The sequence below is a fragment of the Stegodyphus dumicola genome, chromosome X2 (assembly GCF_044657685.1).
Source record: "Stegodyphus dumicola isolate Sdum_Otavi_A_Nest chromosome X2, ASM4465768v1".
Taxonomy (NCBI): Eukaryota; Metazoa; Arthropoda; class Arachnida; order Araneae; family Eresidae; genus Stegodyphus; species Stegodyphus dumicola.
Genome location: NC_140781.1, coordinates 72,010,737 through 72,025,029, shown reverse-complemented (window position 1 = coordinate 72,025,029; position 14,293 = coordinate 72,010,737). Strand labels below are relative to the sequence as shown.

At 33.0% G+C, this 14,293-nt stretch overlaps 1 protein-coding gene across 3 annotated transcripts in view; it reads right to left on the bottom strand.

Annotated features, from left to right (window-relative positions):
- LOC118198012 (cholinesterase-like) overlaps window positions 1–14,001 on the bottom strand; it is an 85,718-nt gene extending 71,717 nt beyond the window's left edge. For 2 of the 3 annotated variants that reach the window (XM_085809169.1, XM_085809170.1), the window contains exons 1-2: window positions 13,438–14,000; window positions 6,920–7,066 (exon numbers count right to left, since the gene is read on the bottom strand). In XM_085809169.1, the coding sequence (XP_085665295.1) occupies window positions 6,920–7,066; window positions 13,438–13,875 (585 nt within the window). In that variant the 5' untranslated portion in view covers window positions 13,876–14,000. Of the gene's footprint in view, window positions 1–6,919; window positions 7,067–13,437 lie in introns of all 3 variants that reach the window. The other variant, XM_085809171.1, reaches the window with a different exon arrangement.
- Between the last annotated feature and the right edge of the window lie 292 nt (window positions 14,002–14,293).

Below are 14,293 nucleotides of genomic sequence, written 5' to 3'. Positions count from 1 at the left end.
ACAGATGTTCATCAGTCAGTCCGGTTCCTTAGAAGCTATGGGAAAAACTGTTCACATACAAATGCATTCTCAAAGAGTTTATTAGAAAATTTGTAACTGAGAATATTTATCTTTTGATAAGTACCCCCCCCTAAAAAAAGAGAGGTTAATTAAATCTGTACCTTCAAATCTTTGAATTAAGGTACATTTACATTTAGGTAAAAATATATTTCAGGGAAACCCCTGGTGAAAATTGGTGAATTTTTGGTGCCATTCCTGTTTATGTCCATTGCCCTCCCCAGTAAAATGACGTCCAAAACAAATTAAAACAAAAATATATAATCTCAATAAACTGCAAATCAAACAAAGAATAACAATTGAAATACATGTTATGTTATCTACACAACACATAAAGGAAATATCGACTTACCTTATTTAAAAATTTCTGTTTCTTCCATATGTGAAACACACAGAACTCCTTAACAGCATCCAAAATCTACGTAGCGTATTCATAAACTAAGTACCGTTTCATTCTAGCGCCGTTGCAGCGCTGTGGTAGGTGTCCCGCGCATGCACACTAGTCTTTCTTGTTCACTGACTTTCAATTGTCGCCATTTTGGTTGCTCTATGTTGTGTTTTCAGTTTGCTGTGCACATTCAAAATGTTTAAGACAATTAGTTCTTCCGCTGACTGCGAGATTCGTGCCGTGATTAAATTTTTGAACGCGAGGAATGTTAAACCGGCCGAAATTTATCGTCAAGTGACAGAAGTTTACGGTGAATACGCGATAATTAATGGAATGGTGAGAAAGTGGGTAAGAATGGTTAATGCAGGTCGAACAAATGTCCACGCCGAGGCTCGGAGTGGTCGGCCTTCTGTTGTCACCGATGATTTGGTAAGGAAAGTTGATGAAGCAATTCATGAGAACAGACGCTTCATAATGACAACTCTTTCAGAGGCATGTCCACAAATTTCACGTACTGTTTTGTTCGAAATTGTGTCTGACCACTTGAATTATCGCAAACTGTGTTCCCCATGGGTTCCAAAAATGCTGATGTTCACAAAACAAAGCGACTTGGTAGTGTCCTGACATTTCTCACGCAGTACAGTGATGAGGGAGAAAACTTTTTAAACCAAATTGTGACAGGTGATGAAACTTGGGTGTGTCATTTCACACCAGAATCAAAACAACAATTGATGGAGTAGAGAACACTCATTCTCCGAAAAAACAAAAGTTCAAAGTGACAATGTCATCACAAAAAATCATGTGCACTGTCTTCTGGGATAGGAAAGGCGTTTTGCTTACTGAATTTCTTCCCAGAGGTGAAACCATTAATGTGGCACGATATTGTGAGACAAAACTAAGGCGTGCCATTCAAAACAAACGAAGAGGAATGCTCAGTAAAGGAATTGTGTTGCTCCATGATAATGCTCGGCCCCATACTGCTGGTGTCACTCAATCGTTAATTCGACAGTTTCATTGGGAGCAGTTCGGTCACCCGCCGTACAGCCCGGACTTGGCGCCGTCCGACTATCACTTGTTCCTGCACATGAAACGCGAGCTCGGTGGCAAGAGCTTTGGATCTGACGATGACACGAAAAATGATGTGGAGTCGTGGTTATCGAAACTGGCGGGAAGTTTCTTTGACGATGGTATACAAAAATAGGTCACCCGCTATGACAAGTGTTTGATCATTGGCGGAAACTATGTTGAAAAATAGTTTAAGACATGTATTTTTATGTAAAAATAAAATTGAATTCAAAAAAATTGTTTTACTATTTTTTTTTTTCAAAATGGTACTTAATTTCCGAATACGCCTCGTATTTAAAATTATCTAAACTAGAATCTGTATACTGCCGTCACCACATAAATTCACAAGAGTAAAAATAAAAAATATTATCCGTACTACTGGACTGTCAACGGCATTTCTTTTGAAAATCCTCTTTCACCTTCCATAGTATTGATATGAACTCTGGTTTCCAAATCCTTAAATCTCACTGCGTAATTTACTGTGAGGTGAACGAAGCCATTTAAATCTTTATTTACACACCAGTCAATCAATGTTTTCTTTCCCAATTGTTCTGAAGTGTATAAACTTCATGTTAATTGTACCACCAGCATGCATTTTACAGTGTAAAGCACAAAATACATAGCGTACTTCCTAGCCAACATCCAAGATATAAAAAAGCCCTTACAAATATTTTCTCATCAGTCAAATTCATCAAAATCACACAGCCAATCACATCCTAATAGGGTTTCCATAACATTCAACCACTCAGGTTACCATAAATAAAACAACTTGGCAATAATCCAAGGGTTATCCTAAAATATAGACTAACCAACATTTATATCATGATACAAACTAGTTAGCTCCATTTGCATATTTTCTATGGTATTACTTTTGTGTGTTTTTAATGGTAATGAAAATAATGCAAAATTGGACTCAAAATCATTAAAAGCTTAAACTTCTTTCCAAACATGAGCCATGATAATAAATGTCATAACACTGCTGATTAAATAACAAGAAATACATTCGTGGGTCATGTAAAACTGTTTCAGAGGTCCACAGTTTCAAACCATGATTCTAACAGGGTTCGTAGCCACATTTTAGTTAAAAAAATAAGCACCTGTAAGCACTTTTCAAGCACATTTTAAGAAAAAAAATAAGCATCTGTCTAATTCAGGCATGAAAGTGCAAGTAGGCAAAAAAAGCTGAACAACGCGCAGACACAAAATTACACAAAAACTAAATGCGCACGCACGACCTCAAAAAAAAAAAAAAAAAAAAAAAAAAAAAAAAACGCATTTTAATAAAATATCAACCTTTTAATATAAAAAGTATTAAACATATACATATAATTAAACTAAAATAATACTTGTACTTACTATTTTGCTATTAATTTTATCTTCCACGTGTAAAAAAAAATTAGCAAATCACCAAGAGATTGTAATGAATTAACCTTCTTAAGATGCTCTTTATGTAACTTAATTTAACAGTTGATACATGAATACTGTACACAACATTACAACCCACTAATATACATATTTATGTTATATATTACTGCCCATTTCCAGGCAATGACAAGTTTTAGAGATAATATATATATATATATATATATATATAACTGTTACTATAGCTTTCAATTATCTTCGCTTTTAGTTCAATAAGTATAGTAACAAAATAACATAATATATAGTTAAAGGAGGAATTTAAAAAATAACTATTTTGTCTGTCTCACTGGATCCTGATAAAAAATTTTTAGGGAAAAAGCTTTTTCTTTTTCTGCTACTTTTGCAACCAACTTTTCTAATTTCCGTTTGCGAGCTAGTTTTACTTTCTTTTCAGCAGCTTTTATACAATCCATTGATACTTTTTTATTTTCTTTTTTATTTTCTGCAATGTTTAATTGCTCTTTTTTTTTTTTTTTTTTTTTTTCCTCGCTCCTTCTTTTTTATCTCTAGCTCTTCTTTGTACAGTTTATGAGCATTCCTTAAATTTTTACATAGTTCTGTGTACTGGAAAATGCAAGCGGTTATCCGTATGTCTGACAGATGGCGCCAGCACTGATCGCTGAAATTATTGAGGTCAACTCTCGTTTGACGGTTGCTTGCTCTTCTTTGATTCGATATTCGTACGCATCTAGTTCCGTCTTTCCACGTAAGCCCCACCTACTTCGCCTTGATGTAAAACAACGTATTTCGCGATGATGGAAAGTTTTTTTATAAAGAAAAGAGGGAGAGAGCGTGTCCTCCGTTTACCCACACACACATTTGCCGGTCGCGATTTCTCAATGGTTCTACATCAATCTCAGAAACAGCCCAGGTGACGTTCAAAAAAGCGGAATTCCGAGAAAACGTGGAAAACTTTCATGCCTACTAATTACATTATACACAACTGCATAACATTAAAAGAAAAATTAGACTTGTAATTTAAAATATGAGAAAGGCAGTATTTATTAAGAGAGGATGAGCATTACCTCAACCATGGAAAACACTAACTTTTTTTTTTTTTTAATTCTAAATAACAGTTCAATTTACAGAGCTAGTTTACAATGAGAGAAAAAGAAAACTATGCATAACTAAACTATATTGCAAGATTTAATGATGAAATTTCAGTTCAAAATATAGAAAATAAATAATAATAATCCATATTTATTGTATTTGCTTGGCACCTAATAATAAATACAATTTATTTTTCCACTCATATTCATACTTAAATCAAAATTCTGAACATTTTCTAAATTTTCATTGTATAACAGTTTTCCCTTAACAGATATTGCAAGCAAAGTAATTTAAGTATCAAAGAGGAACATTTCTGAAATCAGAGGATGGGAAATTGCTTCATGCAGTCAGTCATCCTTTAACAGTAAAAGCTTCACTAACCTGCATACTCGGAAATTGCCGAATATTCAGAATAGTCGAGCGTAACTGGAAAAAAAAGAGCCGGGGAAGGGGGGGGTAGATTGTAGCCATTTAGATTTTTCAGCTAAATAAATGCTTTTGACATTTTGATATGTGCATCATACAAAAATAGACCAACAGAACTGAAAAATATTCTGCTTAGCAAACACAGTAAAACCCTTTTAAGTGCTCATAAAGAAATCTCAGACTGAACATCAAAATTAATTATCTCTGCACAATTTTGCAAACATTATTGTGCAATACATGCACCGTATTTCTTCCGTACGTGATATTACGCAATCAGAATCAACAGCTGCCAGTATTTGGAGAATAAAGAATTAATTAAAGGAAAAGAAAGAGACTTACTAATCTGTAGTGTCTTTGATTCTAATTTTGAACAGACTGCTTTAAATTTCCAGAACAGAATGAGTTGACAGACTGCAGAACGTTTAGTCCTATTCACTCCAGATTGGAAAGTGACCAAAGAAAAGTCCGTTGCTTGTTTTGCAGCGAGCTGTAATGGTTTCAATATTTGAGATTTTGCTGAGAAAGGGGAGAACCTCCCAACCTCCGTACTGTATAATGTATTGGTAAAAAAAAAATTCAATTAGTTTGAATATTCGATTACTTTCCTTTTATTTAAGCTATTCCGAATATTATTCCTTTAAAACACACCCATTTTTGGAAGTTTATCTATACTTCAGTTTATCTATACAGCTTATCTATCCATTTTTGAAAGTTTATCTATACTGCAACCATACTATTATAAATATTCAGACATATGCTCATAATATAAGCATAACGATCCTAATAAATGCGATATGAACTGATCACACAGAACAAGAATATAAATTATTAAAATCTTGATAGATATTCAAACATGTGTAGTATTTGAGTGGGAGGAAAAGAACACCGAATGTACCAGAATTTTCTACCGCTTTTGCAATTCTTCAGCTAATAGAACGACGTGCACCTGTCTGTACTCTCGCGCGCGCCAAAGGTTATGTTAACGTAGAGAAAGGGGGGAAAAGCTATTTCCAGGAGTACGATTCACCATCTGACATTCCATATAAGGAAGAAAAGTTGTTTATTTAGTTTCGGCTTTGGTACGGGGGGGGGGGGGAATGCGTGTTCATTAAAAAGTACTAAAAGTACGAAAAGCAAAAAATAACCACCGAAAACAAAAAGATAAGGGCTTTAAAGAAAAAGTAAGCACCTATAAGGGCCTTTATATTTTATTTTCAAATATAAGGACTTATAAGCACTTGTAAGGACCGCTACGAACCCTGTTCTAAGGCCCTCTTTGTAATGCAACTCCCCAAACAAGCACTCAGCTTTTTCAATAATTCTACTCATTACTGAGTTATGCCAGTGCTGATGTTACACATCTGCATAATGATTCATCATAAACAAACAGTATGTAAAATGATAAAAATGTTTTACCAGGCAAGTAATGCATCAAATACTGGTATCCATTACTGATTACACTTCACTTTGTGTTTAGAAGACACTGTGTTTTACAAATTAAGGGTTTAAGATTATCCCTGAATAAAGTCAGTTGATTATTCTGCCAATAAAATTTAATCATTTCATACTTCTGCATATTTCTCATTATTTACCCAATATTTCAAACCTTTCACTATTCATCTATTCAGTCAGTCTTTGTTGACTGCTGCAATATCTCAAAATTTTCACATGTACTATACTGAAATTAGTCATTAAATGTAAAGAATCTATCAATAAATACTATGTAGTGTTAAAAGTGAGAGACATATTTGTTTCACTCTGTATGATGAGAAGTAGTAGGTGGCTATAAGTTAATAAGAAAAAGTCCGACTTCTAAATAAGGCCTAGCTACTTTGTGTTATCGTTCCTTTTCTAACTGGATATAATATCAGTCTACGCTTGAGGTGCACTCTTAGTAATGATGATAAGAATGTTCAATAATACATGAACTCAGCCACTGCCTGATGAATATTTAATCAACAAGTACTATGAAGGCCAAGGGAAAATAAAAAAAAAAAAAAAAAGATAGCTGTCTCTAAAGTCAAAAATGAAAATTTATCAACCCTAGAGACACACAATAACCAGCTCAGTCCAGCTAAAAATTATGCCTTAGCATCAAGAATAATTATGAAGAGAATGAAAAAGTTCTTGAAAGAAAGTACTGTTCCAGTAAATATACATTAAAAAAATTAGCCTTATAGTTTTATCAACTACAGTACCTATTACGTAAACATATCCCTTAAATGCTTAGTGAAGTCAAAAAGTTTCGATTCATTTTACTGCATTGCATACTTGGCATTTTAAAATATCTAATTCTATTTGATAACCATGCTCTAGTTTAAAATCAATTAAATGCAAGATAAAGGCACAAGATTAATTTCAAATTATATAACCATTTTCACTCAAAACTTGATATGAGCATGATATGAACTAGCAAATTAAATCAACCCATCAAGACTTACTTTTGCCTGCTTGTAAAATTTAAATAATGAACAATAAAAACTTTAAAATATAGAAATAATTTATACTTACTGATGGTGAAAAGACATTTAAATATAAGCAATCTTCATTAGTATCCCTGATTCCAGTTTTAGAGCCTTTAAATTTTGGCGACTGTGGGCAGGAACTTCTATACTGCGTTGCTTGTAGACGTTTAAAGGAAGGATAGACTTGAGGAGGCTAAAAATATTCCAATGTAACATATGAAACTAATTTCTAGTTTCTTTTCTTTCTTTATTTTTTAATTTTTGAGTGAGCATTAAGCAAGAAAATCAAGACACAAAAGAAACATGCCACAGTAGAACATTAAAATTAGCAAAGCAACATCCTTGTATTTGGTGTAGATTTTAATCAGGACTTGGTTAATCTTTGGATTATGGTAACTCAATGATTTTTTGGCGGAAATTTGGCGACCAACCCTGCTACAGCAACCTGCTAGTTCTTTTTTGGACGCCATTTTGTTTTCACTAAGTAAAGGGATTTTTTTTTTTTTAAACTCTACATTTTTTTTTCCAACAATCTGCTAGCCGAATTACGCTTATGCTAGAACTTTTATGGAACAAAAGTGATTTATCATGACAAAGATTAGGTGCGAAATTGGGAAAAAGTGCAGAATCGCAAACTGCTTGCCTCGTTTTTAAGAACTGCACATACACGGTATCATCCATGTACACGTCGACCTATTTTCACTCAAAAAAAATCCCAGAATTGCACAAAAATGGCATTGCGCACACTCTTGACTTTATCCATGCACACTGCTAAAGTCCTAGCTAGTAACCTTTATCACCTTACCAAAATGTCGCCAAACTAAATGTTACCATATTCCAAAGATTAGATCAGGACTTGAATAAAAGATGTAGTCTTGAGTAAAATCTATGCCAACCACCTCCTAATTACTCGAAACAGTGTTTTATCTAAAGACTAATAACTTATTTACAAATCCACTTCGAGTCCTATGCTCTGCTATGCATGCCCTTTATAGGTATATATATGCCTGTAGATCAAATCACAAGTGGCTATAAACTGCACAAATTTCTGTTCTGAGACAAATGACAAACCAGAGCAAACTGTTCGAAAGAGAATCTACGAGGAGCTCAAAATTGTTCAATTAAGGACCCACTATTACAACCTTGCCAAATTTCACAAACGGCAGTGTATAATCAGCAACCCGGGTATCAAAATCTGTAGATATGATTCTAATGACTTATCTAATCTAGACAAATCTCTTGCAGCACTCACTTACAATATGTAAATTCCAATTTATGCATCCCATTCTATCTTATAATACTTTTACTGCAATATTTATATTTATGTTCTGTAATACCTGTTTGCAGCTTTGTTCTGTAAATCCAGTGCACTTTGTAAATGAGCCACTGGGTTCGTACTAACTCTCACTTACAAGTTATAGTCACTAGCTTGAACGGCCCCCTGGAGCATTTTCAGAGTCTACTTGAATTTTCTGGTGCTTGTGCATTTATATTTTAATAATGCATACTCAAATATTTAAAATTTTTGCTGATCTTTAGAATATGGTAACTGGTAGTTTGGCGACATTTTGGAGGCGATAAAGGTTACTACCTGGACTTTGGCAATAATGTGAGCAGTACTCAGTTCCGATTACGCATTATTTTGTGTGAGGGAAATGAGAGATCATGGGATATGTCATGTGATATTAATGGATGAATTACGGTTCTTTAATCGGAAAAGGGGGGAAATCGGGAAAAAATCTGGAAATTTTGTATTTGGCTTTATTCTGTGTTGTGTGAAACAGTGTTCGTTAATTTTTGGATCCCATGGCCCTAACTAAAGTGAATTTGAAATGGGTATTTAGTGGGATTGAAAGGGGTAGTAATAAGTGTTTCTTTAAGGTTGTGCGAGATAGAAGTAAAGATGTTTTATTAAGTTATTTATTTTACCTGGTACCTTGCTGTGAACTATAAGTATGATTTTAAAGATCCTGAAACAGGCGCACATACGCTTGCTTTTTATTTAGCGGAGGAAATAAGAAAAGTTTATCAGACACGTAATCAAGATTCTGAAGAATATTAGGTAAGTTAGTATTTTTAATTATTTGAGGATATTATTTTTATGCATCGTTCTAAATGTAAGGTGGAAGTAAAGTAATTTGGTATTATTGGGAAAATTGTTATTAGCAATGATTTAGTTTAAAGTAATTAGGATTGTAAGCTAATTTTTATTAATTTAATGTATGTGCTTATTTTAAGTAGTGTTTTTGAATTTAATTATATTTTAATTTAATAATATTTTAATTTAATTTATTTTAGTTATTTTGTGAATTTTATGTTTGTAGGAATTTGGTATACGTTTTAGTTGAAGTAAACGTGCATGGAAATAATTTAAATATTTGACACTAAGTATTTGTAATGTTTGCGGTATGAATTCGTTGGTGACGTTTATAATATAATAGATAATTTAGAGGTAAAAGTTTTTGGATATTTTATTTATTTTATATATGGAAATGTTCATATTTGGAAAGGGTATATACTTTTTCGTTATTAGGTAATTTGATATATATTCTTTTTAATGTGTTTAAAGATTCAGAAAATTGTCATGCATTTTCGTGAAATTTTTCTAATATATGAGAAAAAAGGAGTGTACATGGATATGGTGAAGAGTGAGCGCAATGCCATTTTTGTGCAATTCTGGGATTTTTTTTTTAAGTAAAAATAAGTCGACGTGTACATGGTTTAGTGATATTTTAATTAAATGATAGTTATTTTGTGAATTTTATGTTTGTAAGAATTTGGTATACGTTTTAGTTGAAGTAAACGTGCATGGAAATAATTTAAATATTTGACACTAAGTATTTGTAATGCTTGCGGTATGAATTCGTTGGTGACGTTTATAATATAATAGATGATTTAGAGGTAAAAGTTTTTGGATATTTTATTTATTTTATATGTGGAAATGTTCATATTTGGAAAGGGTATATACTTTTTCGCAATCAGGTAATTTCATATATGTTCTTTTTACCAGGTTTAAAGATTCAGAAAATTGTCATGTATTTTCGTGAAATTTTTCTAATTTATGAGAAAAAAGCAGTGTACATGGATATAGTGAAGAGTGTGTGCAATGCCGTTTTTATGTAATTCTGGGATGTTTTTTTAAGTAAAAATAAGTCGACGTGTACATGGTTTTTGTGTATGTGTTATTTTGAAAAACGCATAAGGAGTATGGTATTGTGCACTTTTTCTCAATTTTGCAGTGAATATTTGTCATGATTAAGCAGTTTTGTTAGATAAAATTTCTAGCATAAGTGTAATTCGGCTAGTAGATTGTTGGAAGAAGTGTTCAGTAGATAAAAAGAAAAGAAACATGTCTTTACTTCGTGAAGACAAAATGGCGGCGGGAAAAAAAAAATAGAGAGTTCCTGTATCAGAGTTGGTCACCAAATTTTCGCCAAAAAATCGCCAAGTTACCATAATCTAAAGATCAACCAAAATGGTTATCATTTTGCTTATACTCCTTACTTAATCTCTTATTATTTATTTAAAAAAAGTCTTATAATCTTATTCTAAGCAAAATATTAATGTAAAATATACATATATAGTTAGATGTCAATCATTCTTGCATATATATAATTAGGAATGTTACTTGCCCTACAAAGTGCAGGGTATTGGAACCCTGTACTTTTGGTACTTTACAAAGTGCAGGGTATCAGGTACCCTGGTGTAAGTCACCATCACTATATCACATTGAATCTATGCCAAACACAAGGTTGTTGCTTTTAGAAATTTTACACATTAAACCAGAAAATATCACTTTAAAATAAGGTTATGAAATACTGAAATTTTAAAGGCATTTGCATTTTATTATCATTTAAAGTTCAAACACACTGCTCTAAGAACATCAAAGCTAAATTTTAACACCAAATGTTTATTTTTAGAATATTTTCAAAATGAATTTATTTCAATTGTAAATTTTTTGGAAGACTTCATATATATTTTTGCAACATCTGTTCTTTGTTAAATTATTCTTACATCACACAGTTCTGATCTTTGATATAAATGTGTGATGTGTTAGGGGGACACTAGAGAAACGTTGCTCAGCTTAGTTCCAAAAATATGTTAAAGAAGAATCTGGCACCAACATAAGGAATGGATTGAAAAGCACCATTACCCTCTTACCACTGATTAAATAAATTAACATCTATATTTGTCCATTATTTTTGCTCAATATAAGAATTATTGATTGATTTTTTATATGTCTGATTTGCTTTTCTTTAAAATGTTAAAAAACTAAAAAGTCCACCTCTCTATGTTTGTAATGAAGGACTGATGCACTCGTATATAAACACTGGAGTTGTCATAAAATTATGTATGCAATTTTATAATATTTATTTATTAAAGCTTCACAAGATTTAAAATCTAGATTTACTGTAGTCTGGGGACAATGTCACATCACGTTAATACAGGCCATATCATACATTCAAAACACTTCATAAGAACTTTTCGGTGTTTTTTTGCTTTGTCTACACGACATAAAACAGTCAATTGCAGTAGATCACTCTCCAGAGTATAATGTAAAAAAAACTGGTTTTCTATTAGTAACACAGAACTCCCCTTCAAGTTCTCTAGTTTGATACTGATTGGGTGAAAATTTACAATCTACAAACTTTTGGATGAAGGAATGATGAGGAATTCTTAGTGTTCTTCCTGATCTACTCTTGGGAGGGTGCTTCATTTTAACAGTATGTGTTCTCAATAAAAGTCAGGAATATCTCCAACGGATATCACTTTTTCTAGACGTTTCGAAGACATCAACATCAATTTTGCCAACACTTCTAATGGATAAAGTCTTTCAAAAGAACATATCCTTCATCCTTAGAAGTTCTTACTTTCACTACTCACAGTACACTGTCTTTTCCATGACAGAGCTCTAAAATTATTCCAAGAGGCCAACCAATGTGTTGGACAAGATTATGCATAATTAAAATACCACCACTAATGTTTAAAACATCATTTCTTCTTACTCCCTTGTGGCCTAAAAGAACAAGAACCCATTTCTAAATCTTTGACTAAGATTTCCATTTAATGTTTGCACATACTTTATGCAGTTTATCACGGAAGATCAGTCTACACTGTCAAGACCTGGAGTTTCACTCTGGCTGTCTCCAAGAATAAACATCCCAGGTATCATTGAAAACAATTCATTTGGATCATCTTGTATGTAGGTCAGCTGTCTACCATTTATTACTGACTTATAGTCACATATGGATTGTGCTATGCAATCTAAGGAGAATTTTCCTTTATCTAACTCTTTGCATATGGTTTTCAATAGCCATCACAGACATTCAGGGGTAAAAGTATATTTACAAGTACCCCTTGGCGAAAATTGGTGGTACATGGATACAGAGGTTGTGCAATTCTTTAACTTATTTTGTCTTTGTGTTGTGGCGATCTTTGCGACACTACACAAAGACAAAATCACAAGTTAAAGAATTGCACACACTTGGTATGCATGTACACACCGACCTATTTTCACTTTAAAAAAATCATAGAATTGCACAAACTAGGCATTGCTCACTCCCTTGACTTTATCCATGTACACGTTGACCTATTTTCACTTAAAAAACATTCAACTACTCAGGTTACCATAAATGAAACAACAACTTCGCGATAATATATGGGATACCCTTTAGTCTACTCTAACCCATTCAGGTGATTCTTTATTTTGTTGACTTGAGAGCTTCTTAATACACTCATGCATTATAGGTTCAATAAGGATATTTAATATGAAGACTTCTCCAATGAACCTTATATTGCCTAGTTGCCTGTATCTCATTTTCTTTTCTTCGGCATACTCTAATTGAAGCTCTTCATTTCAGAATCTGGAATTTTTTCTTTTTTGTATACTTTACTGATGCATATTTGATATTTTTTCAGAATAAAACATGGGAAAAGTTCCAATTCTTAATTTCACTTCAGCATTAAATAAAATACCACCATACTGAAGAAACAATAATTTATTAGCATAAATGTGTATGAGCAATAATTTGGCTATCCACCTTTTAGCTTGGCATACACCTGAAACTGAAACATTCTACTTTGAACATCGTTGGTTTTACATTTGAATATTTTATTTCCTAGACACTATCCAAGTGAATCATTATTTATTATGTTGTGCTTTCATGAATGCATAACTATCAACAGACAGCCAACTTGACAAATGATTCACTTTCTATGCCTGATTTAGAAATTACACAGCATCAGTCTTATCAAACTGGAATGCTCAATTTCTTAAGAAAAAGGAATGATTAGTAAAGTGAAACAAGTTCGACAAAATTAATTCTAGATTCCCCTCTTTCAGCATGGCCATTAACATTATCTGTGTACTTCAAAAACCTTAGAAGTATACTTTAGGAAGATTGTAAAAAAAAAAAAAAAAAAAAAAAAAAAAAAACATGAAATTTTGAAGATAGAGGATTTCTATGAAATACATATTACTATATATGAGGGAAGAAGCAAATTTCATAACTGACAAAAGTAATTTGAATACTTATAAAATATCATAATTAAAAGTACACGTACCTTGAATCTACGATTATCAGTAGGAGGAAGTGCATATGGAATGCCTAAAAATACCGTGACATTCCGATAAATCTTAGGAGGTTGTTTTGAATTTGGTCGATCATATTCAGGAACACCAGGCCCATCGCAAAGATGAAAGTACATTCCCTCCACATTACCCAAACGCAAATTTACCATAACTGGCTCATTTAACCTATCGTTCTGATTTCTGTCACAACGTGAATCACTTGTAATTGTATCTCTAGGACTAGAAAACCGAGAACGTTCCCATGGACTATAACGAGAATTTGGAAGATATCTATCATTTAAGAACGGTTGACCCCTGTAATTAACGTCCATATACTTATTACGCAATACCTGGCATTTTGCATTTAAGCATACTGAAGTAAAGATAAAAATATAAGAAAATCCAGTGTTAACAAGTAACGCACGAAACATGTTAATCGAAATTTCGAATTTAATGCATTAAATTACAACAGTATACTAAATTCATCTTTTCTTTTTCAAAGTTACGAACAGAGGGCGCAGCAAGTCATGCATCATCGAGCACCTGCAGCCAAGGCCAATCTAAAGTCTGACGAAATGACGAACTTCGTGGGCTGTGTCTACCCGTACGACGTCGGACGTTTAGCTGAAACATGGTAAAAATGCTAAACGTACGACTAGTTGCGCAGAGACACTTTCGTGATTTCTGCGCATCCCGACCAGTCGTAAAGAGATGTTTGTTTACATTTGTGTTGATTATCGGAAGGGGGGAGGGCGCTGTGATCACGTACGATGGAGGCAGGATCTTGGAAGAGCTCCTGAATTTTCAAAGGTGTTTTCCAGAAAATCTTCATTTATTTAAGAAAATTTT